Genomic DNA, 25,195 nt, shown 5'->3' with positions numbered 1-25,195 from the left:
GAACACTGATGGGTCTTTGTATATCCTCAACCACTGGCAGCCACTAACAAAGAAGGCAGCTTGGATAATCACAAAAGCTTGAAAAGCAACCAGGAGCTCAGGCAGGGCTGATTGATGAAGTTCATCTCCTACACAAAATCAGTCCATTAGGACTGGAAGAGGTAGATGTTTTATCTAATGTATAGCAACTAACACAGAGAGTCAGGAAAATGAAGAAACAAGAGAGTATCTTCCACATAAAAGAACATGATTAGTCTACAGAAACTGACCTTAATGAAACAGAGATAAGTTATTTACACAATAGAGAGTTCAAAATAATGGTGATAAAAATACCAAGGTCAGAAAGTAATGCATGAACAGAGTGAGAATTTCAACAAAGTGCTAGAAAATATTTAAAAAATGCCAAACAGAAACCAAAAGCTGAGGAATGCAGTAACCAAACTGAAAATTTCAATGAAGGGCTTCAATATTAGATTAGATCCAGTAAAAGAAAGGATCACTGAACTCAAATACAGGGCAGTAGAATTCATCCAATCAGAGGAGCAAAAAGGAAAAAGAGTAAAAAGAGTGAAGATAGCTTAAGAGACTTATGGGACACCACAAAGTGGACCAACATACACATTACAGCTGTCCCAGAAGGAGAGGAGAAGAGAAAAGCGCAGAAATTCTACTGAAAGAAACATGGTTGAAAACTTCCCTAACCTGGGAAAAGAAACAGACATCCAGATCCAGGAACCCCAGTGAGTTCCAAAACAAATGAATCTAAAGAACCCACAGACAGATACATTATAATTAAATTGTCAAATGTTTAAAACAGAGAGAATCTTAAAAGCAGCAAGAAAAAAGTTAACTTGTTAGGTACAAGGACACCTCATAAGACACTAAGCAATCTTTTGCTATAAACCTGTAGGTCAGAAAGGAGTGAGATGATATATTCAAGGAAAAAAAAACCCTGCCAACTAAGAATACACTAGCAAAGTTGTTCTTTAGAATCGAAGGAGAGAGAGTGTTTTCTAGACAAACAAAAACTAAAGGAATTCATTACCACTAGGCCAGCCTTGCAAGAAATGTTAAAGGGAGTTCATCAAGCTGAAAAGAAAGGATGCTAACTAGTAACATGAACATATATGAAAGTACTAAACTCACTAGTAAATATAAATATGTAGTTAAATCCAGAATACTCTAATGTTGTAATGGTTGTGGGTACATCACTTATAATGCTTGTATAAAGCTTAATACAAGTATTAAAAATAATTATGACTACAATAATTTCTTAATGAAAATACATTATAACAAGACATAAATGATGACATCTAAAACATAAAATGTGGGAGGAGAGTGTAAAAATGTAGAACTTTTGTATGTGTTCAAAATTAATTTATCAGCTTAAAAATAGACTGTTATAATTAAAAGATGTTTTATGTAAGCCTCACGGAAACCGAAAAACCTAAACCTACAGTAAATACACAAAAGATAAACAAAAAGGAAGCAAAGTATACCACTACAGAGACTCATCAAATTATAAAGGAAGAGAAAAAGAGAGGAAGAAGGAACAAATGAACTACAAAATCTAGAAAATAATGAACAAAACAGTAATAGTAAGTTTATAGCTATCAGTAATTATTTTAAATGTATTTGGACTAAAATCTCCAACCAAAAGACATAGAGTTGCTGGATAGCTTTAAAAAAAAGATTCAACTATATGCTGCCTTTAAGTGATTCATTTTAGCTTTAAAGACACACACAGAATGCAAGTGAAGGAATGGAAAAAGACATTTATGCAAATAAAAAACAAAAGAAAGCAGGGGTAGCTTTCTTTTTCCTGATATTTATACCAGGTAAAACAGAGTTTATGCCAAGACTGTAACAAGACAGAAGGGTCATTATATAATGATAAAAGGGTCAATTCATTAAGGGGATATAACATTTGTAAGTATTTATGCACCCAACATGAGAGTACCTAAAACATAACAGCAAATATTAATGTGAAAGGAGAAGTAGTTAGAAATACAATAATAGTAGAGGACTTCAATACCCCACTTTCAACAATGAAGAGGCCACCCAGACAGAAAACCAGTAAGGAAACATTGGACTTAGACAAGGTACTTTCTGACCTTGGTATTTTTATCACCATTATTTTGAACTCTCTGTTGAACATGTTAGACCAGAGGGACCTGACAGATAAAAAGCTTTCCATTCGACAGCCGGAAATAGGTACTCTTCTTCAGCACACATGGAACATCTCCTGGTCAGATCCTATGTTAGGCCACAAAACAAGTCTTAACAAATTTAAGAAGACTAAAGGTATATGAAGCATCTTTTCTGACCATAATTGTACGACAGTTATGAAAAAAAAACAACCCTGAAAATTTACAAATATGTGGAGATTAAATAACATGGTCCTGAATAACTAATGGGTTAAAGAAAAAATCAAAGGGAAATAAAATACCTTGAGAAAAATGAAAATAAAAATACAACATACCAATACTTTGGTTTCTAACAAAATAGTTCTAAGAAGGAAAGTTTATAGCAATAAATGTCTATACTAAGAAAAAAGAAGTATCTCAAATAAACAACTTAACTTTACACCTCAAGGAAACAGAAAAAGAAGAACAAGCTCAAACTTAGTAGAAGGAAGGAAATAATAAAAATCAGAGTAGATGTAAATGAAATAAAGACTTAAAAGACAATAGAAAAGAGAAATGTAAGTGAAAGCTGATTTTTGAAAAGATCAACAAGATACACAAACCTTTGGCTAGACTCACCAAGAAACAAGAGAGAAGATTCAAATAAAATCAGAAATGAGAGAGAAGACATTACATTTTATACCACAGAGATACAAAGGATTATAAGAAACTACTATGAACAATTACATGCCACCAAATTGGATACACTAAGAGAAGTGGATGAATTACTAGAAACATACAACCTATCAATACTGAATCATGAAGAAATAGAAAACCTGAACAGAGTAATTACTAGAAAGGGAATTAAATCAGTAATCAAAAACCTCCCAACAAAGAAAAGTCTAGGGCCAGATGGCTTCATTGGCAAATTCTACAAAATGCTAAAGAAATAACATAAATCCTTTGCAGACTCTTACCAAAAAAATACAATAGGAGGGAACACTTCCAAACTCATTGTATAAGGCCAGCATTACCTTGATACCAAAGCCAGCAAGGACATTACAAGAAAAGAAAATGACAGACCAATATCCTTGATGAACACAGATGTAAAAATCCTCAAAAAAAAAAATTAGCAAACTGAATTCAACAGTTCACTCCAGGGATTGTACACCACATCAAGTGGGGTTTATCTCTGGGATGCAGGGATGGTTCAATGTAACAAATCAACACTCGTAAATGTGATACACCACATTAATAAAGGAAGGATAAAAATCATATAATCTCATACACCTGAATTTATATATTATTAACCAATGTTACCTCAGTGCATTTAATTTAAAAAATCATGTGATGCAGAAAAAGCTTTTGACAAAATTCAATATCCTTTTATAATAAAAACCCTCAACAACCTGGGTATAGAAGGAACATATCTTAACATAATAAAGGCCCTATATGACAAGCCCACAACTGACATCATACTCAAAGGTGACAAGGATGCCCAATCTCACCACTTTTATTGAAATAGTGCTGGGCACCCTAGCCAGAGCAATTAGGTGGAAAAAGAAAGAAACAAAATAAAAGACATCCAAATTGGAAAAAGTAAAATTTCCTAGTGGTGACCACACAATACAGTGTACAGATGATGTGTTGTAGAATTATGCCCCTGAAATCTGTATAATTTTGTTAACCAGTGTCACCCCAATAAATTCAATAAAAATAGTATAATGGTACCCTGCCACTCGCCTAATAAAATGGCTGAAGTTAAAAAAACTGTCTGTTTGTGGGTGATATGATATTATATATAGAAAACCCTAAAGACTCTGCTAAAAAACTGTTAGAATAAACAAATTCAGTAAAGTTGAAGAATATAAAATCAATATACAAAAATCAGTTGTGTTTCTGTACATTAACAATAGCCCATTGGAAAGATAAATTAAGAAAACCATCATATTTATAATAGCATCAAAAAGAATACTCAGGAATAAATTCACTCTGGGAGGTGAAAAATCTGTATACTGAGAACCATAAGATATTGATGAAAGAAATTGAAGAAGACAAATAGAAAGATAGCCTATATTTGTGGTTGTAAAAATTAATATTGTTAAAACAGCTGTACTATCCAAGACAATCTACAGACTCATTGTAATCCCTATCAAAATTCCAATGGCATTTTCCACAGAAATTGAAAAAATAATCCTAAAGTTCCCACAGAATTACAAAAGACCACAAATAGCTAAAGCAATATTAAGAAAGAAGAACAAGGCTGGAGACATTACAATGCTTGATTTCAAACTATATTACAAAGCTATAGTAATCAAAACAGTATAGTATTAGCATAAAAACACACATCAATCATTGGAACAGAACAGAGACCCCAGAAATATAAAATGGGGAAAGAATAGTATCTTCAATAAATGGTTTTGGGAAAAATGGATATCTACATGCAAATAAATAAACAAATAAATAAATAAATTGGATCCCTATCTTATACCATAACAAAAATCAACTCAAAAAGGGTAAAGATTTGAATGTCAGACCTGGAACCATGAAACTCCTAGAAGAAAACATAGGGAGTAAGCTACTTGACATTGGTTTTGGTGGTGAATTTTGGGACTTGACACCAAAAGCAAAAATACACAAGTGACACTATATTAAACTAAAAAGCTTCCCCACAGCAAAGGAAACCACCAACAAAATGAAAAGGCAACCTATGGAATGGGAGAAAATATTTGTAAATCACATATACAATAAGGGTATGTCCAAATACATAATTAACATCCAAAATATTGTAGGAAGTCTTATAACTCAATAGCAAAAAATAAAATAAAATAACTCAATTAGAAATTGGCAAAGAGCCCTGGCTGGTGTTGCTCAGTGGATTGAGCACCAGCCTGCAAACCAAAGGGTCACCGGTTTGATTCCCAGTCAGGACACAGGCCTGGGTTGCAGCCCAGGTCCCCAGCAGGTGGTGCTCGAGAGGCAACCACACGCTGATGCTTCTTTCCCTCCCTACCCCTCTCTAAAAATAAATAAACAAAATCTTTTAAAAAATAAAAAAAATATGCTTAACTTCAATAGCAATTGGTAAACTGTAAAATAAAATAATTATAAGATGAAAAAAATTGGCAAAAGACTTGAATAGGTATTTTTCCAATGAAGACATATGAAAAGCCAACAGGTACATGAAAAGGTGCTCAACATCATCAATCATCAGGGAAGCAAATCAAAACCACAATGAGATGTCACCTCATACTTGTTAAGATGTCTAATTATCAAGCAGGCAAATGCCGGTAGAAATGTGGAGAAAACAGAACCCTGTACATTGTTGCTGGGAATGGAAACTGGTATGACCACTATGGAAAACAGTATGGGTGGGTGTTCACCTTACGATCCAGCAACCCTGCTTCTGGGTAGATCTCTGAAGGTAATGAAATAACTATCTTGAAAAGATATTTGTACCCCCGTGTTCACCTCAGCTTTGTTCACAGTAGCCAGGACATGGAAACAATCTAATTGTCTGTCAATGGATGAAAGTATAAAGGAGATGTGTACATACACATAATGCATTATTCAGCTTTAAAAAAGATGGCTATCCTGCCATTTGTGACAACATGGATAAACCTGGAAGGAATTATGCTAAGTGAAATATGTCAGATGGAGAAAGACAAATACTGCATGGTATCATTTATATGTGGAATGTTAAAAAAAACAGTCAAGTTCATAGAAACAGAGTAGAATGGTGGTTGCTGGGGGATGGGAGGTGGGGAAATAGGGAGGGGCTAGTAAAAGGGTATAAACTTTCAGTTGTAAGATGAATAAGGTCTGAGGATCTAATGTACAACATGATGACTATAGCTGATAATACTGTATTGTACAATTAAAATTTGCTAAGGGAGGAGAACTTTAGTGTTCTCATAAAAAAAGTAAATATGTGAGGTGACAGATGTATTAATTTTGTGGTAGGATCCTTTCACAATGCATATGTATATCATGCATCACAATGTACATTTTAAATATATTACAGTTTTATTTGTTAATTATACCAGAATTAAGCTGAAAAAAAAAGAAAAGTACAGCACAAATGGCCTTCATCATTAACTTCTTTAAATTGTATCTTAAAATATTAGTTATGTAATTGACAATAGCAAAAGGGTAGCATAATTTACCTCAGAGAACACACAGAGTTTTAGGTGTCATTACCTGTTGCTCAAAACACCTGAACAGAAACAAAACTTCCTGTGTAAGAATTGCTTCTGGTGGAGGTATTGGAATGAATGGCCATCGTCGAGATACAGTTCACCTACAGCAGAACCCTGGAGAGTGAATCAAGAAAGAGAACATGGTTATATAATAGCTTTCTAGGAAAAGAATGCCACCCACTAAAGGGAAATAACAGATTTAAAATTTGTGAAAAATTGTGTTGAACAAAAGCACAATATTCAAGCTGTACGAAGCAGACACACAAATATATACACCCAATACCCATTAATGAAATACTATAAATGAAGAAACCATCTAAGAGAGGCACAAAGAATTAGGCCTTGTTGAGTGAAACTTAAACTATGAAGTATGGTCAGCAGTATAGGTGGCTTCCCTGAAAATACCATCCTAGAATGTGACAACAGGTCACAGAAGTCCATAGAATGAAACTGAAGTTAAGAAAAAATTAGTACATAGTGGATGAGCGCAATTATGTTTAGAAGACCCTCTGTGTGGAGAATGGTATCTAGTTCCTACTTTTTTGAGGAGGAGGACTCCTTTCAAGTGTCAAACAGCGTCACAGCACTCCATGTGGCAGCGTACTGTCATGGACAATGCTTGGTGTGCTATGGACCTTGAGTCACTTGTATTATATTCTGTGGCCACTTTTGGGCCAGGGGCCCATAGTTTGGCCCAATAAAACATGCCTGAGTGAAACAGAAAAGAAAGATGTAAGAAAACAAAAGCTTAGTTATTTTATAATATTTGCATGAGTAAGAATTTGTGTTTGGTGCTATATTTGGGCAAAGGGATAAGGAGAGGAATCTGCCATAGGCCTCATTTGGCTCAAAAGAACAAATCAATTCTGGATCTTTCTGGGTTTTACCCAAGGAGATTTTAGTTGTCTGAGCCATCCAATGAGAAGGGAAGTCGTTGTGGGGGTGGTGTCCCGAAACATTGTGTAGATATGTTACAGGGTGCAGCCAAGAGGGGGGCCCCAAACAGGGATTTGGAAATGGGGTCCAGAACTCAAGGTGTCCAGGAAATATTAGGATGTCCTCATCCCTTCCGCCTACAGGTGTGAGTTGGGGGAAGGGACACATGGAGTGGGGCCACTGAGCTGTTTTGTACAGCCACAGCTTTGCAGCTAACCTCTGGCATAGTCATTTAACATATCTACAACCTCTAACTGGTTGCATAGCTACATTAAATAGCTGAGGCCATGCTTGGAGCCAGGGGGATGGAAGTGACTTCCACCCAAGATGTAACTGGGAGGCAGGTCCTCCAAGTTACAGCGCCTGCATGAGAGCTTGGAGAAGATTGGCTCCTCACCATGGGGCCACACCTGCCCAGACTCACGATGGCAGCTCAGTAAAGCTGGAAAAATATGGGAATGCTGGCAAATGTAGCCGATTGTGGGAGGAGTCAGAAATGGGGCTGCAGAGGAAGATTGGTGTGGGGATTTAAACCCAGACATCACAGCCATTGAGGAAAGAGGCATGCATTTTTGGCCACAGTGGTGACCACCCCCCTACCCTGCAGCTTTGCCGAGAAGAACCATGTAGTTTTGGCCAGAGTGGGGACCCCTGCAGCTTTGGTAGGAGAGGACCACGCGGCTGTGGGAGTGCAGAGAGAGAATCAGATGGCTGTGGCAATAAAAAGAGAGAGCCATGTGCTTCTGGCAGAGTGGGGACCCTGCAGCCATGGGAGAGAGATCCATGCAGTTTTGCCAGAGTGAAGACCCCTGCAGCTTTAGTGGAGAGAAGAACCATGCAGTTTTGACCAGGGTGGGGACCGCTGCAGCTCTGGTAGAAGACGACCACGCGGCCTTGGGGTGCTCCCTTTGGCCACGTGGCCTGGGAAGCAGGAGAGACTTTGCCTGGAAAATGGATACAAAGAACTCTTGCCAGTAGGCCATGAGAAGGTGCTACATGGCTTTGGATTAGAGATCCTGCTTGGATGGAGACACAGCTGATGGTGCCAGCAGCCAGAATCATGGACGTCTATTTCTTTTCCTGAGATACGGTACCCCGAATTAGGGCAGGGGGAGAAGGAAGCAACTGTGGGCATCTGTGGGTATCCAGAAAGGACTTTGATATTTTAATGAAGACGTTAGGTCACTACTTTAAGTCTGTATAGCATTAAATAAACATTTCCTTTCCTTTTCACAAATCTCTGGCATTGAGAGATGACTTTCCTAAGGCAGTGAACAATTGAACCTAGTGGGGGGTCCTTTCAGTAATAGCACATAGTAACCCCCCGGGGGCCTGTGTGTGTGTTCTGTAAGCAGTTTTTGGCGTCCCTGGGTTGGCCAGTGATTGTCCCCCCTACCCCCCTCACCGTCTATTCTGTGACAGATACAGACCCCCTCTCCCAGGAGACTGAGTTTCAGAGTTAATCCAGGTGGCAGGTGGCCTGGACCTCAATGACCCCCCCCAGTCCAGTGGTGATCAGTGCCAGACTGCAAAGCACCAAGGATCACAGTGCCGCAGAGGATGTTTCTGTCATTTCGAGTTCCCAGACCTCCTTTAAGAACACTTCTAGGCAAGTCCAACAAGCTAGACAATGATTCAGAAATGATTCAAAACTGATTTCTAGAGAAACATCTGAAGCACCTAGCCCATAGGAGGGGTTCACCACTTTTGCATAGTGTCACACAATCAAAAAGCTACCACTGTAAAGAGAGCAGCAACAAATGACATGCGTGAAGGTAACGTTTTCCAAATACCTTAGTGCTCAGAGCCACCCGGAGTCCATACAGGGCGTCAGCCATCCAGCCCGTGGACTTGCCTACAGTCGTCTTTACCGGCACGATGCTCCCGCCTCGCTGAAACACTGGTGTCTGTAACAGAGCGGCAGTCTCAGGGAAGGGGTGTTCATATCAGGCAACTGCATGGTAGAATTTTAAAGCATTTACTTGGACAAGACTCACTTTCTTCACAAGTATAGACTCAAAGGTAATATAAATTTGTGAGCACAGGATAGCAAATATGGGGGCCCTGGCATTAAAAGGAAAAGAGTTCAAACACTAAAAAAAAACCCCACCCTTCATCAATTTATTATCTATTCTATCTGTCCTATAAATAGACTTTCCTGTGTTGTATTTTTAATTTTTCTGTCACTATACTATGCATGTTTATTTCTAGGGCCCAGCTAAAGAGTGAATTTTTCTGCTGGTGTAGGCAGGCCCAGATATGTATGTGTACGTGTGTATGTACAAGATGGTAGTTTCTTTGTTTGGCGGAGATGACTTCTTTTCTTATCCACTGCCACCTACACTCACCTGGCTCCCTGGCTCCCTGGACCATCAGGATGAATGACTCAGTCCTGAGGGCAAATTTGTGAAACTTACATTATAGAAGCAACCAAGGGCATTTTCAGTGGCTGTCACAACAGGGTTATAGGCATGCCCCACATGCGAGTACTGAATGGCAGTCCCAACAGGGAAAGCCCAACAGGTTTCCCGGCTTCCCGAACAGTCAGTCCTCCGTGAGAAAGCTCCTGCCATCACAGGAGGGGCTGCACTTTGCTCTGAGTCAAGGACAAGCAGGGAGAAGAGTACAAGGATATAAATGAAGCTGGGAGAGAGTGCAGTAGGTAAGATGTCCACCCTCTCTTTGACTCACAGCAGCAACAAGCAAAGCACCTCTGTCTTCCCACCCTCATCAGCCAAACTCTTTTTCTTCCCCTCAAAGAAGGAGGCAGTTAGTATGAAATGGGGTCTGGTCTCAGCTCTGCTATAATCTAGCCACAACCCAGGACAAATAATTTCACCTCTGAACCTCAGTGTCTCTACCTGTAAGCATGACAGGGTGGAAATGAAAGTTAAGGTCTCTTCTAGACCTGAAGGTTGACATCTGAAATAATTTTCTTTGTAATGGAGTTTATATTGCTATTGATAATTTAAAAAATAACATGAATACTTATTTATTAGTCTTTGCACTATTTAGTGTTTGTGGTAGTGGTGGTGGTTCAGCTGCAGGTGCCAGCTTCCCTTCAGAGATTCAATCTGGACAGGCCACTTGGATTCTAACATCATAACCGACAGCATTCCCTTGCGCCTAAAGGTCCAGGGTTACAACAAAAAACATGCTTTCTGCCTTCATCCTACAGAAGGGCATTCAGCATGGCACACGTGATGACCACCACATTTGCTTTCTGTTTTCAGTAGTGTTATTTTTATTAGACATGCAATGTAAATGTATGGGGAAGTGTTGTTTGTCCTCGATGTTTCATCAGAGTATATGTTATTTTTATATTCTCTTCTCTTGCACTTTAACAGCTTTATTGATGTAATTCACATGCCATACAAGTCACCCATTTAAAGTGTACAGTTCAGTGATCTTTGGTACATTCAGAATCATGCAACCATCACCACAATTTTAAAGCATTTTATCACCCCAAAAAGAAGCCCAAACCCTGTCTCTCACCCAGTCCTAAACAACCACTAATCTACTTTGTCTCCATATGTATGTGTTGTTCTGCAGAACTCCTTGGTTCTTTCCATGTAGGCACCTGTTATGGACTGAATGTGTCTCTCCAAATTTGTATGTTGAAGCCCCAACCTCCAATGTGATTATATTCACAGATAGGACTTTAGCAGAAGTAATTAAGGTTAACTAAGGTCATAAGAGTGGGGCATAAGCCCCAATGAGCTTCTGCCATATGGGGACACAGCAAGACAGTGGCTGTCTATATGCCAGGAGAAGAGTTTTCATTAGGAACCAGAGTGGTTGGCATCTTAATCTAGTACTTCTAGCCTCTAGAACTAAGAAATAAATTTCTGTTGTTTAAGCCAACCAGTCTATGGTGTCTTGTTAAGGCAGTCTGAGCAGACTAATACAGCCCAATACGTAAAATAAAAGTCTGGAAATCACTTACGGTGTCCAAGCCTACTGGGATCTTCACAGTACATGCTCCTTCCCAAGGAGCAAATGTCTTAGAGTCATACCAGACCTGAAAAGGAACAGACCCCAATGAAAAAGAGCATATGAGCAACTCTGCTCACAATTTTATTACCCAGTAAAACACTCATTTGTCTTGATTTCAAATAACCAGAAAGCTAAAATAAGTATAATTTTAAAAAAATTTTTGAGTAGAAATGAGGAAGGACACACACTTTTAAGATCTCCCCAAACTAGCTTACTCTGTGACAGATTAATCTGACTAAAAGGTCACTCATTTGTCCATCCACCCATCCATCCATCCATCGGTCCATCCACCCAAAAGTTATCTATTAAACACCCTACCGTGTGCCTAGCACTGCTAGGTACACATGAGTGGACAAAAAGATGCAGTTCCTGATCTCACTGATTTTATAGTCCAGTTGGCTTATAAGAACTTAATGAGTCTATTAGTAAAAAAGATGATGGAAGGGAGAGAAGGAAACATCAAAGAAGGAAAGCACATTGCAAGCAAATAAATCACAGCTGAAGCAGGAGAAGAGGAAAGTGTCAGGGAAGGAAACAGATCTTGGAGACACAAATGGAAACCTGAGTTACTAGTATAGGATCATTTTTACAGAGCACAGTTCAGGGACAAGTCAAACTCTTATCTGGGCTCCCGTCATGTTGCTGAAGTATCAAAAAGGCCCTACAAAGTAATTTGACAAGATAAACCCTTAAGATACCATCACAAGTAATGCAAAAACAAAATCCACTTTTCTCTTTTCTAGTCCAGTATAATTTCTGGCAGCCACCAGTCTATTTCGCAAGTTCACCTCCTGGGACCACCACGTCCTTTATATAGCTGGGCAGTTGTGCCTGTCACTGTCCTGCTGTGAATGTGAGGGAGCTGTCACTTGGCTATGCTTATTAATTCCACAGGATCAGCCCCACCTCATCGTGATGTATTATTAGCCGTGGCTGGACTCAATTTGCTAGTGTTTTATCAAGTATTTGTGTCTGTATTTATGAGAGATACTGTCCTAGGTTTCTTTTCTTGTAATGTATTTATTTGGAGAATTTCAGTAGCTCTGGATAAAAAGCTGGTGGTATTAAAAGGTGAAAAAAAGCCTGATTCACACAAGACTTTAGGCTTACCCACCTACCATTTCTGGAACTCATCAGAATGAGAGGTGGAGGGTATGTGCTCTCGTGCCATATACATAGACTTCCAACCGAGAAAAGGTGTAACTGGTACAAAACACCATGTAGACCAGACCTCGAGCTCCCCGTCACCAAGCTCCTTACCCAGCAAGTATTTACTGAAAGCCTACTATGTGCCAAGTAACCATGTAGATGCTGAGGATACAGAAGTAAACATAACAGATAAAAATCAGCCTCCAAAAAGCTACCATTTTAATGGGAGAGACAAATAACAAAAAATGCACCTAAGTAAAAATATACAGAACGTTAGGAAGTGGCACTGTTCTGTGGAGAAAAGTAAAGGATGCAGGAGGGCTGAACAGGAGCAGCGGGGCTGGTTTGTGATCTTAAAGAGGTGGTCAGAGAAGGCCTCGCTGAGAAAGAGATATTCAAGAAGAGACTTGAAGGGAGGGAATGGACTGTACAGAAATATGGGGGGAAATGACGGCAAAGGACTGTAGATATCCTTCCTCCTCGCACAATGCAATGTGGTGCTGGCTAACCGGTGACACAAGGGGTCTGGCCAGGAGCGGCTTGGCTCCTCTGCCCAGGCTTTGGGAAGCTGTAAGCAAGAGAAACAATTACAGAGTGCTCTGGGAAGTGGTGTGGAGGGAATAGGCTACACAGTCACAGCATCGCTCGCAGTGATGACAGGCCATTAATAGGAATCTGTGGCTAAGTCAAAGGGTGCTAGTTCCTCTTCATGGGAGCTTATGTTTCGTTAGAAGCAACTTGAGCAACTCCCAGCAGAAGTGCTTGGCAGGACAATTTATTTAGCTGTTGTATTTAACCTTTTCCTGAAGTTTCTACTTGGCAAGGGAACCTCTGTAAAGAGCCCTCAGCTTCAGAATGGCATATTACTACAGACACCAAAGACAAAGACCATAATTCACAAACATTTTGTAGAAAAGCCTGATTCCTTTCTAATCGCTGGAAGGAGTGAATATTACCCTCTGTGGTAACAGATTTGACTCAGGTAAGGATCTTGAGATAAAGAGGTTATCTGGGATTGCCCAGTGGGCCCTAAATGTCATCACAGGCATCTCATGAGAGAGAAAGGAGACACAGCCACACAGCAGAGAAGGCACTGTGAAGACAGAGGCAGAGACTGAGGTAAGGCAGCTACAAGCCAAAGAGCACCGAGCCAGGGAAGCCACCAGACGCTGGAGGGAGCCATGGAACAGGTCTTCCTCAGAGCCTCCGGGAGGAACCAACCTGGCCGACACCTTCATTTTGGACTTAAGCCTCCAGTACTGTGAGAGAATAAAGTTTTGTCATTTTAAGCCACCAAGTTTGTGATAATTTTGTTTCCCATATCAGTTTAGTACCCTTTCTGGCTCTTCCCCTGTCTGCTGAGGCCTATGACAATGTTCTGGTGCTCAAGGACTCTCTCCAGGATCTATCTCCTTCCTGCTCTCCACTCCATACACTGTTTCCCTGGTCTGGTGCCCGAGTTTCAGCCCCATGTCTTTTGGTCCATCTCCGGAGGCCGTTGCTCTTGTTGCCCCTGGCTGGCTGGTTGCACTGCAGCTCTTCAACTTATACCCACCTTCCCCCTGGGCCCTGCCTGGGTTCAGTGCCCTGAGCGCCAACAGGTCCAGGATAATATTGTATACAGTGACAATAATCAATGACAATAACCAATACAAGAGCAGGAGAAGGCTGGAGGGGCAGACAGGGAAGTCACTGTTGTTACTTTTTATCCACCCTAGTGAATGTCTGGAGACCAGCTTTTGGTGCCAAAACTCAGGATTCAGATAGAGCTAGAACCAAAGAGCAAAGTCTTTTATAATCATTTGCCCAGAGTTTGATTCCTCACAGTGGACTGCAGATTCCTCCTGCCTAAAACCTCAATGTGTTTATAAGGAGCCATTCACACAAGTTGAAATGAGAAGATAAAGAACCATTCCGACCCTCCTTGCTGTCGTCACCTATTCATCTTTCTTCCTGCTCTCCCATTAAGTTTCTTGACCTCTGAGGACAGCGCTCATGACTTACAAGAATCTTGAGTTGCTACAGTCATTTGGGCTGTCTTTGCAACTGTGCGATGAAGAAATCTCCTTCCTAACAGGGGCTAATTCATCAGAATGTGGGACGAGATATGAGACATAGGATATGTGCCTGCATTTACTCTTACCTCACTTGATCCTGGCAGAAACACATCAACCAGGGTAACTTTTGGCTCTGTGACGGGATGAACCAATAAAGCACTTCCTGAAATATGGAGAAGAAATAAAATTAAATATTGTTATGAGGGGTCTGAAAACATCCTTCCTTTTGAATTGAGTGCTTTTGTGGCTTTAGGGACCACAGTCTAGAAGTTCACTACACTGTGAACTTCTTACTTAAAGGTAGAGATTTTGGTGAGTTGAATGAATGATTCATCAGAGAGATGCATTGCTAGAAAGAGGACAGGTGCTCACAGAGGTGACTGGATTATTGCCTATTATTAACCCTCTGATAGCATGCTGAGATTATAGGGAGGGACCCATAGCCTCTTTTTGTGCACAACTGCTAGTGTGTTGGTAGTCTGAAAGTGCTGTCGCACTTCTCCAAGTGCTTCATTGTTTGCTGTTAGTGACGTTGGTGATGGTGACCCCACAACTGGTATCCAGAAGTGTGGTACAAGCATGGATACTCAGATCTTTCCTGGGAAATTATCACTGGGAAGGCTAAAATTCTCCCACACACAACCTGAATTATTAATTTTGTTTTGACTTTGACATCAGATGTATGTAAAATTCATCCATTTAGGAATTCACTTTTTAATTCAACAAATATTATAGAGTGCCTACTGAGTGTTACGCACTGTGCTAAGCTCTGGGGCTGTAGTGGCAAATAAGGCATGCATGGTCCCTGCCCTCAAGGAGTTTACAGTCAGTGAAGACAGGATTGAGTAAGTAATTACAACTTAATTAGAATTCAGTCACATATCAAAAAGGCAAAGTACAAAATAAAATGAAAGTTATATAATAGAAGGGACTGACTTGGACTTAAGTAGGTGGAATTAGGTGTTAGAAAGCAATTTTGGTCAGGAAATTTTCTCCAAGGAAGTAGCTATTTCTTTCTTTTTTTTTTTTAATTTTTAAAAATATATTTTATTGATTATGCTATTACAGTTGTCCCACTACCCGCTTCATTCCCCTTCACACTGCACACCCTTTCCCACCCACATTCCCCCCTTTAGTTCATGTCCATGTGTCGTAAGTTTTTTAGCTTCTACATTTCCTATACTATTCTTGCCCTCCCCCTGTCTATGTTCTACCTACCATCTATGCTACTTATTCTCCATACCTTCCCCCCTCTCCCCCTCCCATTCCCCTGTTGCTAAACCTCCATGTGACCTCCATTTCTGTGGTTCTGTTCTTGTTCTGGTTGTTTGCTTAGTTTGTTTTGGTTTTAGGTGTGGTTGTTAATAATTGTGAGTTTGCTGTCATTTTACTATACATGTTTTTATCTTCTTTTTCTTAGATAAGTCCCCTTAACATTTCATAAAATAAGGGCTTGGTGATGATGAACTTCTTTAACTTGACCTTACCTGAGATGCACGTTATCTGCCCTTCCATTCTAAATGAAAGCTTTGCTGGATAGAGCAACCTTGGATGTAGGTCCTTGCCTTTCATGACTTGGAATACTTCTTTCTAGCCCCTTCTTGCCTGAAAAGTCTCTTTGGAGAAATCAGATGACAGTCTGATGGGAACTCCTTTGTAGGTTACTGTCTCCTTGTCTCTTGCTGCTTCTAGGATTCTCTCGTTCACTTTTACCTTGGGTAATGTAATTATGATGTGCTTTGGTGTGTTCCTCCTTGGGTCCAACTTCTTTGGGACTGTCTGAGCTTCCTGGACTTCCTGAAAGTCTATTTCCTTTGCCAGATTGGGGAAGCTCTTTTCTATTATTTGTTCAAATAAGTTTTCCACTTGTTGCTCTTCCTCTTCTCCTTCTGGTACCCCTATAATTCAGATGTTGGAATGTTTAATGATGTCCTGGAGGTTCCTAAGCCTCTCCTCATTATTTTGAATTCTTATGTCTTCATTCTTTTCTGATTGTATGTTGTTTTCTTCCTTCTGGTCCACTCCATTGATGGGAGACCCAGCTTTCTTTCCATCACTATTGGTTCCCTGTGCATTTTTCTTCATTTCACTTATTGTAGCCTTCATTTTTTCATGTAATTTGCGACCAAAGTCAACCAGTTCTGTGAGCATCCTGATCACCAGTGCTTTGAACTGTGCACCTGATAGGTTGGCTATCTCTTAGTCATTTAAAAGTGTTGATTCTGGGGCTTTCATTTGTTCTTCTGTTTGAGCCATCTTTTTCTTTTTGTCTTGTCCTGCTTGTTATATAGTGAGAGGTGGAGCCTTAGGTGTTCACCAGGGCGGGGTACCCCAGTAGCTGGGCTGTGAAGCCGTATGTGGGGGCAGGGTCTGAGAGGGAACAATGGCGCTTGCTCTGCTCTCTGTTGGACTTCAGTCCCTTCCACCATTTCTCCTAAGCAAACTGGACCTTTCTGGTGCTCATTCCTGTGTGGGTGGGCTTATGTACCCTGTGGGTCTTTCCAACTACCTCTCCTGTAGGCTGGGAGTCTATCCCTGCACCTCAAACCCCAAGGTGTTTTCTTTTTTTTTTCTTTTTTTTTTTTTTATTTCAATCATTGTTCAAGTACAGTTTTCTCCCCCCTACTCCCGTTCCAGCCCCTCCACCCAACCCTCCCCCCTTCCCCCCATTACCCCCCACCCCTAGTTTTTGTCCATGTGTCCTCCAAATTTGTTCCTGTAATCCCTACCCATTCCCCCCTGAAATTCCCTCTTCTCTCCCCTCTGGCCACTGTCAGACTATCCCCTATTTCAGTGTCTTTGGTTATATTTTGCTAGTTTTTTGTTTTGTTTTGTTTTGTTGTTTAGATTTCTGTTAAAGGTGATATCATGTGGTATTTGTCTTTCACTGCCTGGCTTGTTTCACTTAGCATAATGCTTTCCAGCTCCATCCATGCTGTTGCAAAGGGTATGAGCTCCTTCTTTCTTTCTGCTGCATAGAATTCCATTGTGTAAATGTACCATAGTTTTTTGATCCATTGATTTACGGATGGGCATCTAGGTTGCTTCCAGCACCTAGCTATTGTAAATTGTGCTGCTGGAAGTAGCTATTTCAACTGAGACACAAGGATGAGTGGAGACCTAAACAGCTAGGTATTTTACATTTTGGGGTTTCCACCCTCTAGAATTCCACCTTTTGGGTACTCTCTGTTGATCCTGGCTTTGTTTTCATTATTTAGAGAATACTTTATTATTTTCTGTAATCAAACCCATGTAGATTAAGACCTTCTGTATTTAATATAGTGTGTTATCCTTGTACAAATGGAAAAAATTATGTTGAACGTTTCTAGACCAATACAGCTGTTAATTTCTGTACAATGCCAGCCCAATACAGTACAACTGGGATGGTTTTTCCAAAGTAGACAGCACAGCTAACGTTTCCAAAAATTCCAAAATTTATTTATTTATTTATTTATTTATATAAAAAAGACCAATAGCTGTATGCTATACATCAATAGCAGCAACAGCTTTTCCAGAGCCTGGCTGTTTGAGCCATATTGCCAAGATGATAGACTTCCAAGTGCTGGATTTGGTGATTAATCCTAGTTTAAAAAGAGGCCACCCCCAATCCTATTTTGCACATGAAATAAGCTCTTTTGGGTTTATACTACAACCATCAAGTCTACTTTTTTCTACTTCCCTTCCCTCTAATGGTATCACAACACTCAGGATTGGACCCAGAATGAGAATCCCAATTGTATCCGCAAATAGAATGGATTTATTTACAGGTGATATTGTGAGAGGCGCTACAAACTTTTAGTGCTCTAACAATAGAAACTACAAAAACAAGAACATAATTATAGTATTGATTGTGATTATAATTAATCAAGAAATGCTCACCCAGCATGTATTCATCTTCCACACCAAAAGTCTCTAATTCATCAGGGAACTCTACCCACAACGGCCTGGGGAAAGAGGAAAAAAATCTTATTTCCACATCGTTAGACGTTTTATTACAATTCAATCACTTATACTCTCAGTTTTGTAACTATTCAAAAGGAATTGGAAAAAGCCAAAGAACCAAGATTCTTTACATATGATTCAAGATTTTTATGAGCAATTGCTATGATTACTTTTTTTCCTGATGTGAAAGAGCTTTCAATTAGCTTAAATGTTTCAGTGAAAAATGGAGAATTCTGGTACCTACAATTTTTCCTTCTGATTGTTGAACAATAAATAAAGATTACTCTAACAGGCAAAATCAGTTTTGCGCAAGTCTAAATGCCTAACTCATTTTGGTGCAAAAACAAATTAAATGTTTGCAAAACCATTTTATAATGATATAAAATGTGTGCCATTTTTTCATGCTTTTCATGCATCTTTAGTCATTGCTTATTTTTTTAAAGATTTTATTTATTTATTTTTAGAGAGAGGAGGAGAGAGGGAAACATCAATGTGTGATTGCCTCTCACATGCCCCCTACTGGGGACCTGGCCTGCAACCCAGGCAGGTGCCCTGACTAAGAATTGAACCTGCAATCCTGTGGTTTGCAGGGCAGCACTCAATCCACTGAGTCACACCAGCCAGGGCTACTTATTTAAATGAACTGTTTTTTCTTGTTTTCAAGCTGGCAACATTTTTGGAGGTTTGAGAAACTGTTGTGTGATTGTTATTTTATTATTACTGATGTATGCAATGATCTAGAAGGCATTTGGGCTTACAAAGACAACTTTCAATATCTATCTTTCTGAATATTAGCTAAATGGTTCTAATAATATTTTTCAATTCATGAGGAAAAGATATTTTTTAATCAGAGACTTATTTTCAGTTTATTCACCAGCCTTTGTACTAATGAATTCCCTTTCCTACTGAAAATGGCAACAAAGCAGTGATCTCTAAAGCTGGCTGATGTCTAGAATCACCAGGGAAGCTTCTCACAGATACAGACCCCTGGACCTACTGAAGGAGATTCCTACTAGAGGTGTGGCCTTGGAATCTGTGTTTTTAAAAGGCCCCCAGGTAACTCTGAACTGAGCGAGGCTTAGGAACTGCTGATCCAGAAATCTTGGTGCAGTTTATGTGTCTATGTGATTCCTCCTGTAACTTAGAAAGTTGGTTTTTTTCTCACATCTGCCTTCAAAATAGAATCAGAGTAGAATTTATATACTGGGAAAAATGTTTACCTCAGACTTGGAACGGCTTAGCCCTAGCGGTAAGATAGAGCTGATGACTGGCAGAATAAAGTGTTCTTCATGAGAGGATGCTTGTAGGTTAAACGGTCAATGAATTCAGCTATAAAGTCATTTCATTTTTCTTTGAAAAATCTCTATTTCTGTCTCACATCAAAGATTGACACTTGAATCACCAAGGGGTAGAAGATCTAGTTATCTTCTGCTACCTCACCTGCCAGCCCCTGCTCACAGCTGGTGCTCCATAGCTGAGCGACACTTGATTAAACATGGCTTTTCTTCACCTTTTCTCTCGCAACCACTGTAATCACTCCATTCCCCAGCGGTTGGTTAAAGTGGGTGCTGGACCTCTGGCTGGTGCAGCCCATTTACCTCATGATGGGCTCGGAAGCCACGTGCGCACGGTAGAACAGGGAATACCAATAGGGCAGGAGGGCGTAGCGCTGTCTGATGGCCTCTCGGATGAGCCGGGTGTGCTGCTCCCCGAAGAGCCAGGGTTCGCGCCGCTTGGTGTTGATGCTGGCGTGGCCGCGGAAGAAGGGCTGGTAGGCTCCAGCCTGGTACCAGCGCACTAGCAGCTCCGGCGAGGGATTCCCGACGAAGCCGCCTACGTCAGCTGATTTGTTATTCAAAGAAAGGCTTGTGAGACAACCAGACTTTAACAAACGAGGCACGCAAGTATCTAAGATAAGGCCTTGGAGACCGACAGGAGAAGGGTGCTGTGTGTGTGTGTGCACTCAAAATAACAGGAAAACCGGAGCCTCAGATTAGCAGAAAGTAAAAAACTCAGCCTGTTTGGGGGTCTGACAATGCGCTCTCTTTATGTTCTATTCTTGGTCAGAGGCTTTGCTGCAAGATTAATACTCAGGTACGTTCCTGAACCCACAGAACCCGGAAATCGCAAATGTCTACCTGATTCAGTAGTAAATCTGTATTTAGGGGTGGGGTGTGGATAGAGGTCTGGCAATTGATTTCTTTTCAAAGCAACAGTTAAAGAAAGATAAAAATTGTAGAAATAACTAAACAGAAACAGATAATGAGAATTAGAGGTTTAAGTAGAACTTCACGTTTAGTCCTTAAGCAGGACACACATTCCTTGCATGCAGACCAATGCCATAAAAACACACCCGTCAACGAGTGATGTTAGTCACTCCTGTTCCTGCAGAAAACAAGGAGCAGCTGGAACTGCAGCAACGCCGAGCACCTTCATGTTGAGATCTCCCATCCACAGAGAATTATTAGGATTGGGGAAGGCAACCCAGTAGAGAACCTCGTTTTATCTAAATTTATCTTCCCCAAGAGCATATCTTTTCAGTAACAATATGTCACAGAATTTTAAACTTGTCGAGCAAAAAGGATTTTCTGATCCTTAAGGCAGATTTCTGATTTGCAAAATTCTTTGTAGTTCTTTCCATTTTTCTTTCAAGAAGAAGAGGCATGTTTCAGGAAGATAAACTCAGTTATCAAGGGTCAAGAGCGGCTCAGGAGGAAGCAGTGAGAGAATGAGGGAAAGCAGCACTGTGGCTCCCCTCCTGACTTTGTGCCCTCCATGCAGAGAAGACACACCCTTCCCCTCTCTAATCGGCTCCTCTCCCCTGTCTTCATTTTCTCTTTTCCACGTTTATCCCTGCCCAAAACAGCCAATGAAAAGGGATTTGTGACCAGCTTTTATAAACACCCCTGCTATAATTTCCTGTCACTTCAAGCCCAAGGATACCATCTTACCTCCACAAAAGAGATCCCAGTGATGCTGAGAGTGAGTAACATGGGGATGGAAATTTTCAGGTAGCTCCAGTCTGCTTTGTTGTCACCTGTCCAAACTGCACCTTTGGACGCCAGTAACAAGGTATTTAAAAAAATCACAAATTAGCCTGTGACCTTGATTTCATATTTAGATTCTTTATTTGTAATAGGTAAATTAATGTAAAGGAAAACATTTCTTCCTTACCTTAAAATATACAGGTTCTGGTTTTCCACAATGAAAATATATTAATTTTCTAATGTGGAAAAGTTATTAAAATCAACAAAACAATTTGTGAAAATGTTCTGGAATCACTTATTTTTGAAGTTTAACTGAAGTCTGATTATATGAGGAACATTTTTAAAAATCAGCTTTACTAAGGTATAATTTTACATACAAAAATATACTATTTTAAGTGAAGAGTTTGATGAGTTTTAAAAATGCATATGCCATGTAAGCCCCAGCACAAGCAGGGTATGAAACATTACCATAACTGCAAAAGTTCACTTCTTTGCAGTCAATAACCCTCTACCTTACCCAACTATTGATTTGATTTCTATGACTATAAATTACTCTTTTCTAGAATTTCATACAAATGAAAATTTAATATTAGGTTGGCCAAAAATTTCATTTTTTCCCCATAAGATGGCTTGAGAAGTGCTTAGTTGTCTTTAACTTCATTTGAAACAATTTTGTTAGACTGTATTGTGACAGCTGTCATATCAGCGTGCATTTAAAAAAAACATCAAAATTGGTGAATTGGAGGGATTGAGCAAAAGAAAAAAGGACTCATGAACATAAACAACAGTGTGGTGATTGTGGGGGGAGGGGGGCATAAGGGGACTAAAAGGTAATGTAACAAAATACAATGAAATTTAGTGGATTGAGCACAGACTGTGAATCAAAGTGTTGCAGGTTCAATTCCCAGTCAGGGTACATGCCTGGGTTGCAGGCCATGACCCCCAGCAACCGCACATTGATGTTTCTCTCTCTCTTTCTCCCTCTCTTCCCTCTCTAAAAATAAATAAATAAAATATTTAAAAAAAATGTTTCACTAAAAAAACAAAATACAATGAAATTTTTAAAAATTGGTGGATTTTAATATTGAAGGTGGAAGAAATAAGCAACATTTTTGGCATATTATGCGTTATTATTTCAAGAAAGGTAAAACCACAAAAAAAGATCTGTGCAGTGTATGGAGAATGTGCTGTGACTGATTGCATGTGTCAAAAGTAGTTTGAGAAGTTTTGTGCTGGAGAGTTCTCGCTGGATGATGCTCCAGGGTCGGGTAGGCCAGTTGAAGTTGATAATGATCAGATTGGCACATTAATTGAGAACAATCAGTATTATCAATCAACCACATGGGAGATAGCCAACATATTCAAAATATCCAAACCAAAAAAGTTATTGGTGAAAATGAAAAATGTGTCTTTTATTTTACAGAAAAAACTAAATGCACTTTTGGGCTCCAGCTTTTTCACTCAGCATAGTATTGTAGTTTACTCCTTTTTGTTTGGTGAGTAGTATTCCATGGTTAGGCTATATCACATGCTGTTTACCCATTCACCTACTGATGAACATTTGAATTCATTCCAAATTTGAGCTGTTACGAATGAAGCCACTATACACATTTATATACAAATATCTGTGTGGCATATGTTTTCATTTCTCTTGGGTAAATAGCTCAGAGGGCAATTGCTGGGTCTACTTTATGCTCAGTATGTGATGACCAATTTAAGAATATTTCAAGTTATTTAGTAAAGTGGTAGTATCATTTTACATTTGCAATAAATGAGAGTTTCAGTTGCTCTACACCCTTCATCAACACTTGGTAGTGTTAGTCTTATTAATTCTAATTGTTCTAATGGGTGTGTAGTGGTGTCTCTCTGTGGTGTTAATTTATATTTTCCTAATGACTACTGATATTGAGCATCTTTTCAGGTGTGTATTGATCACTTATATGGCTTCTTTTGTAAAGTATCCAAATCTTCTGATCATTTTAAAAAGTAAACTTTTTAAATTATTTCATTGTAAAAGTTCTTTACGTATTCTGGATACAAGTCTGTTGACAGATACAGAAATATATTACAAATATTTTCTTTCAGTCTGTGGCTTAACTTTCCAGTTTCTTAACAGTATATATGTAAGGATAGTGGTTTCTAATTTTGATGGGTTTCAATCTGTCATGTTTTTCTTGTATGGTTCATGCTTTTTTGTATTCTATCCAAGTAATCTTTGCCTATCTCAGTCACAAAGATTTGCTCCTATGTTTCTTTTTAGAAGTTTTATGTTTGTTTGCTTTAGCTTTATAATTTAGGTCTATATTCCACTTTGAGTTACTTTTTGTGTGTGTGGTGTGAGGTAAGGGTTATCTAGTTGTTCCAGCACCATTTATGGGGAAAAAAAGTTTTCTCCGTTGAATTGCCTTGGTGACTATGTTACAAATTAATTGATCATATATATGTTGAACTCATCTGGATTTCTGTTTGTTCCATTGAACTACATACCTGTGCTCCCTCACCTTCCCCCACCCCCACAAAATACCCTCTGTAGTTTGAGAAGAGTGGTGCAGACCACACAGGGAGACAGTAACAACAGCAGTAACAACGATGAACGTTTATCCAGCCCTTGCTGAGGAACTTGGCTTATGTTATCTCCCTTAATCACCACCACCACCCTACCAGGTAAACACTATTATTAACTGCATTTTACAGGCGAGGGAAATATGGCAAACAGTGGGTGTTATTATCTGCCCAGGGTTACAGAGTTACCAGGTGGTAGAGGCAGGATTTGAGCCCAGGCAGTCTGACTCTAAAGTCAGACTGTGCATCTATTCACTGTATACTTGATAAGAGTTTATGAAGACAGATTATATATTACTAAAGATATCTATAAAAGAAAACAAGTCTTACTTTACTATATCTAGATTACTCCTGAAGCATTTTTGTCTATGTTCTACCAAAATAGTTTTGGTAGCTATTTTTGTTTTAATCTTCCATAGAAATTTCAGGTTGTCCTATGGCTAGCAAGAAAAAAAAATGAGGGACTGTTCTTTTTAAACAGTATGCCAATAACTTCTTTTTCAACTTCAAATAAAATATGTATATACCTACATAAAGATCTTGAAATCCACATGATGGCATTCTCATCAAGAAAGAAAGCTCATGTGAACACACACGTTTTCCTATCTCATATTGTTATTTAGTAAGAAGCCCTCTCTGGCTGTTGGTCACAGCTCCTGCCAACACAGCAGTGCCCTCTGTAGCGCCTCATTCGCTACTCTTCTGGGCAAAGCTGACAGCTTCACACAAAGTACTGAAGACTAGGCAGGGGGCCAACAGAGATTACTCAGTATGCACATTTTTTAATCTTAATTACTGCTTATAAATGCTCTCTTTAAAAAATATATTTTTTAGTGATTAAAAATGATTCTTATAGAGAATTTGGAAAAAGAAGAGAATTAAAATAATTTACAATCACCAAGGTACTATACTTATTTAGATTAATATATATTATAATCTATATTATATATAATACACATACATATGAGCATTTAGGCATTTTTCTTTTTTCATTATCTTGATGTCAAGCATTTTCTCATGCAATTAGGCTATTTTAAATAGCTTTATGATAATCAACATATAAATATACCATAGTTTTATAGTTACTCCCTTACATATTTGGATTTTCTTTCTTGTTTTTCTTTCTTTTTTTGTTTCAAGAACTAATGCTGTAGTCATCATCTCTGTATGTGAATCTTTGCCTGAGATGACAGTATTTTGGCCTTTTCTTGAGTACCACAGGGGCTGGTTTGTGGGGGTAG

The 25,195-nt window shown here is 39.3% G+C and overlaps 1 protein-coding gene across 2 annotated transcripts in view; it reads right to left on the bottom strand.

Annotated features, from left to right (window-relative positions):
• Positions 1 to 25,195, bottom strand: part of GANC (glucosidase alpha, neutral C) — an 86,604-nt gene that overhangs the window by 3,936 nt on the left and 57,473 nt on the right. Inside the window, exons 17-24 of one of the 2 annotated variants that reach the window (XM_028507821.2) lie at positions 21,363 to 21,457; positions 20,281 to 20,287; positions 20,004 to 20,247; positions 18,343 to 18,407; positions 14,550 to 14,626; positions 11,208 to 11,282; positions 9,055 to 9,168; positions 6,327 to 6,439 (exon numbers count right to left, since the gene is read on the bottom strand). In XM_028507821.2, coding sequence (XP_028363622.1) covers positions 6,327 to 6,439; positions 9,055 to 9,168; positions 11,208 to 11,282; positions 14,550 to 14,626; positions 18,343 to 18,407; positions 20,004 to 20,247; positions 20,281 to 20,287; positions 21,363 to 21,457 — 790 coding nt within the window. Of the gene's footprint in view, positions 1 to 6,326; positions 6,440 to 9,054; positions 9,169 to 11,207; positions 11,283 to 14,549; positions 14,627 to 18,342; positions 18,408 to 20,003; positions 20,248 to 20,280; positions 20,288 to 21,356; positions 21,458 to 25,195 lie in introns of both variants that reach the window. The other variant, XR_003684122.2, reaches the window with a different exon arrangement.

This window comes from Phyllostomus discolor, chromosome 1 (genome assembly GCF_004126475.2).
Source record: "Phyllostomus discolor isolate MPI-MPIP mPhyDis1 chromosome 1, mPhyDis1.pri.v3, whole genome shotgun sequence".
Taxonomy (NCBI): Eukaryota; Metazoa; Chordata; class Mammalia; order Chiroptera; family Phyllostomidae; genus Phyllostomus; species Phyllostomus discolor.
Note: the sequence above shows the minus strand (reverse complement) of the source record. Positions and strands in the feature narration are given on the sequence as shown.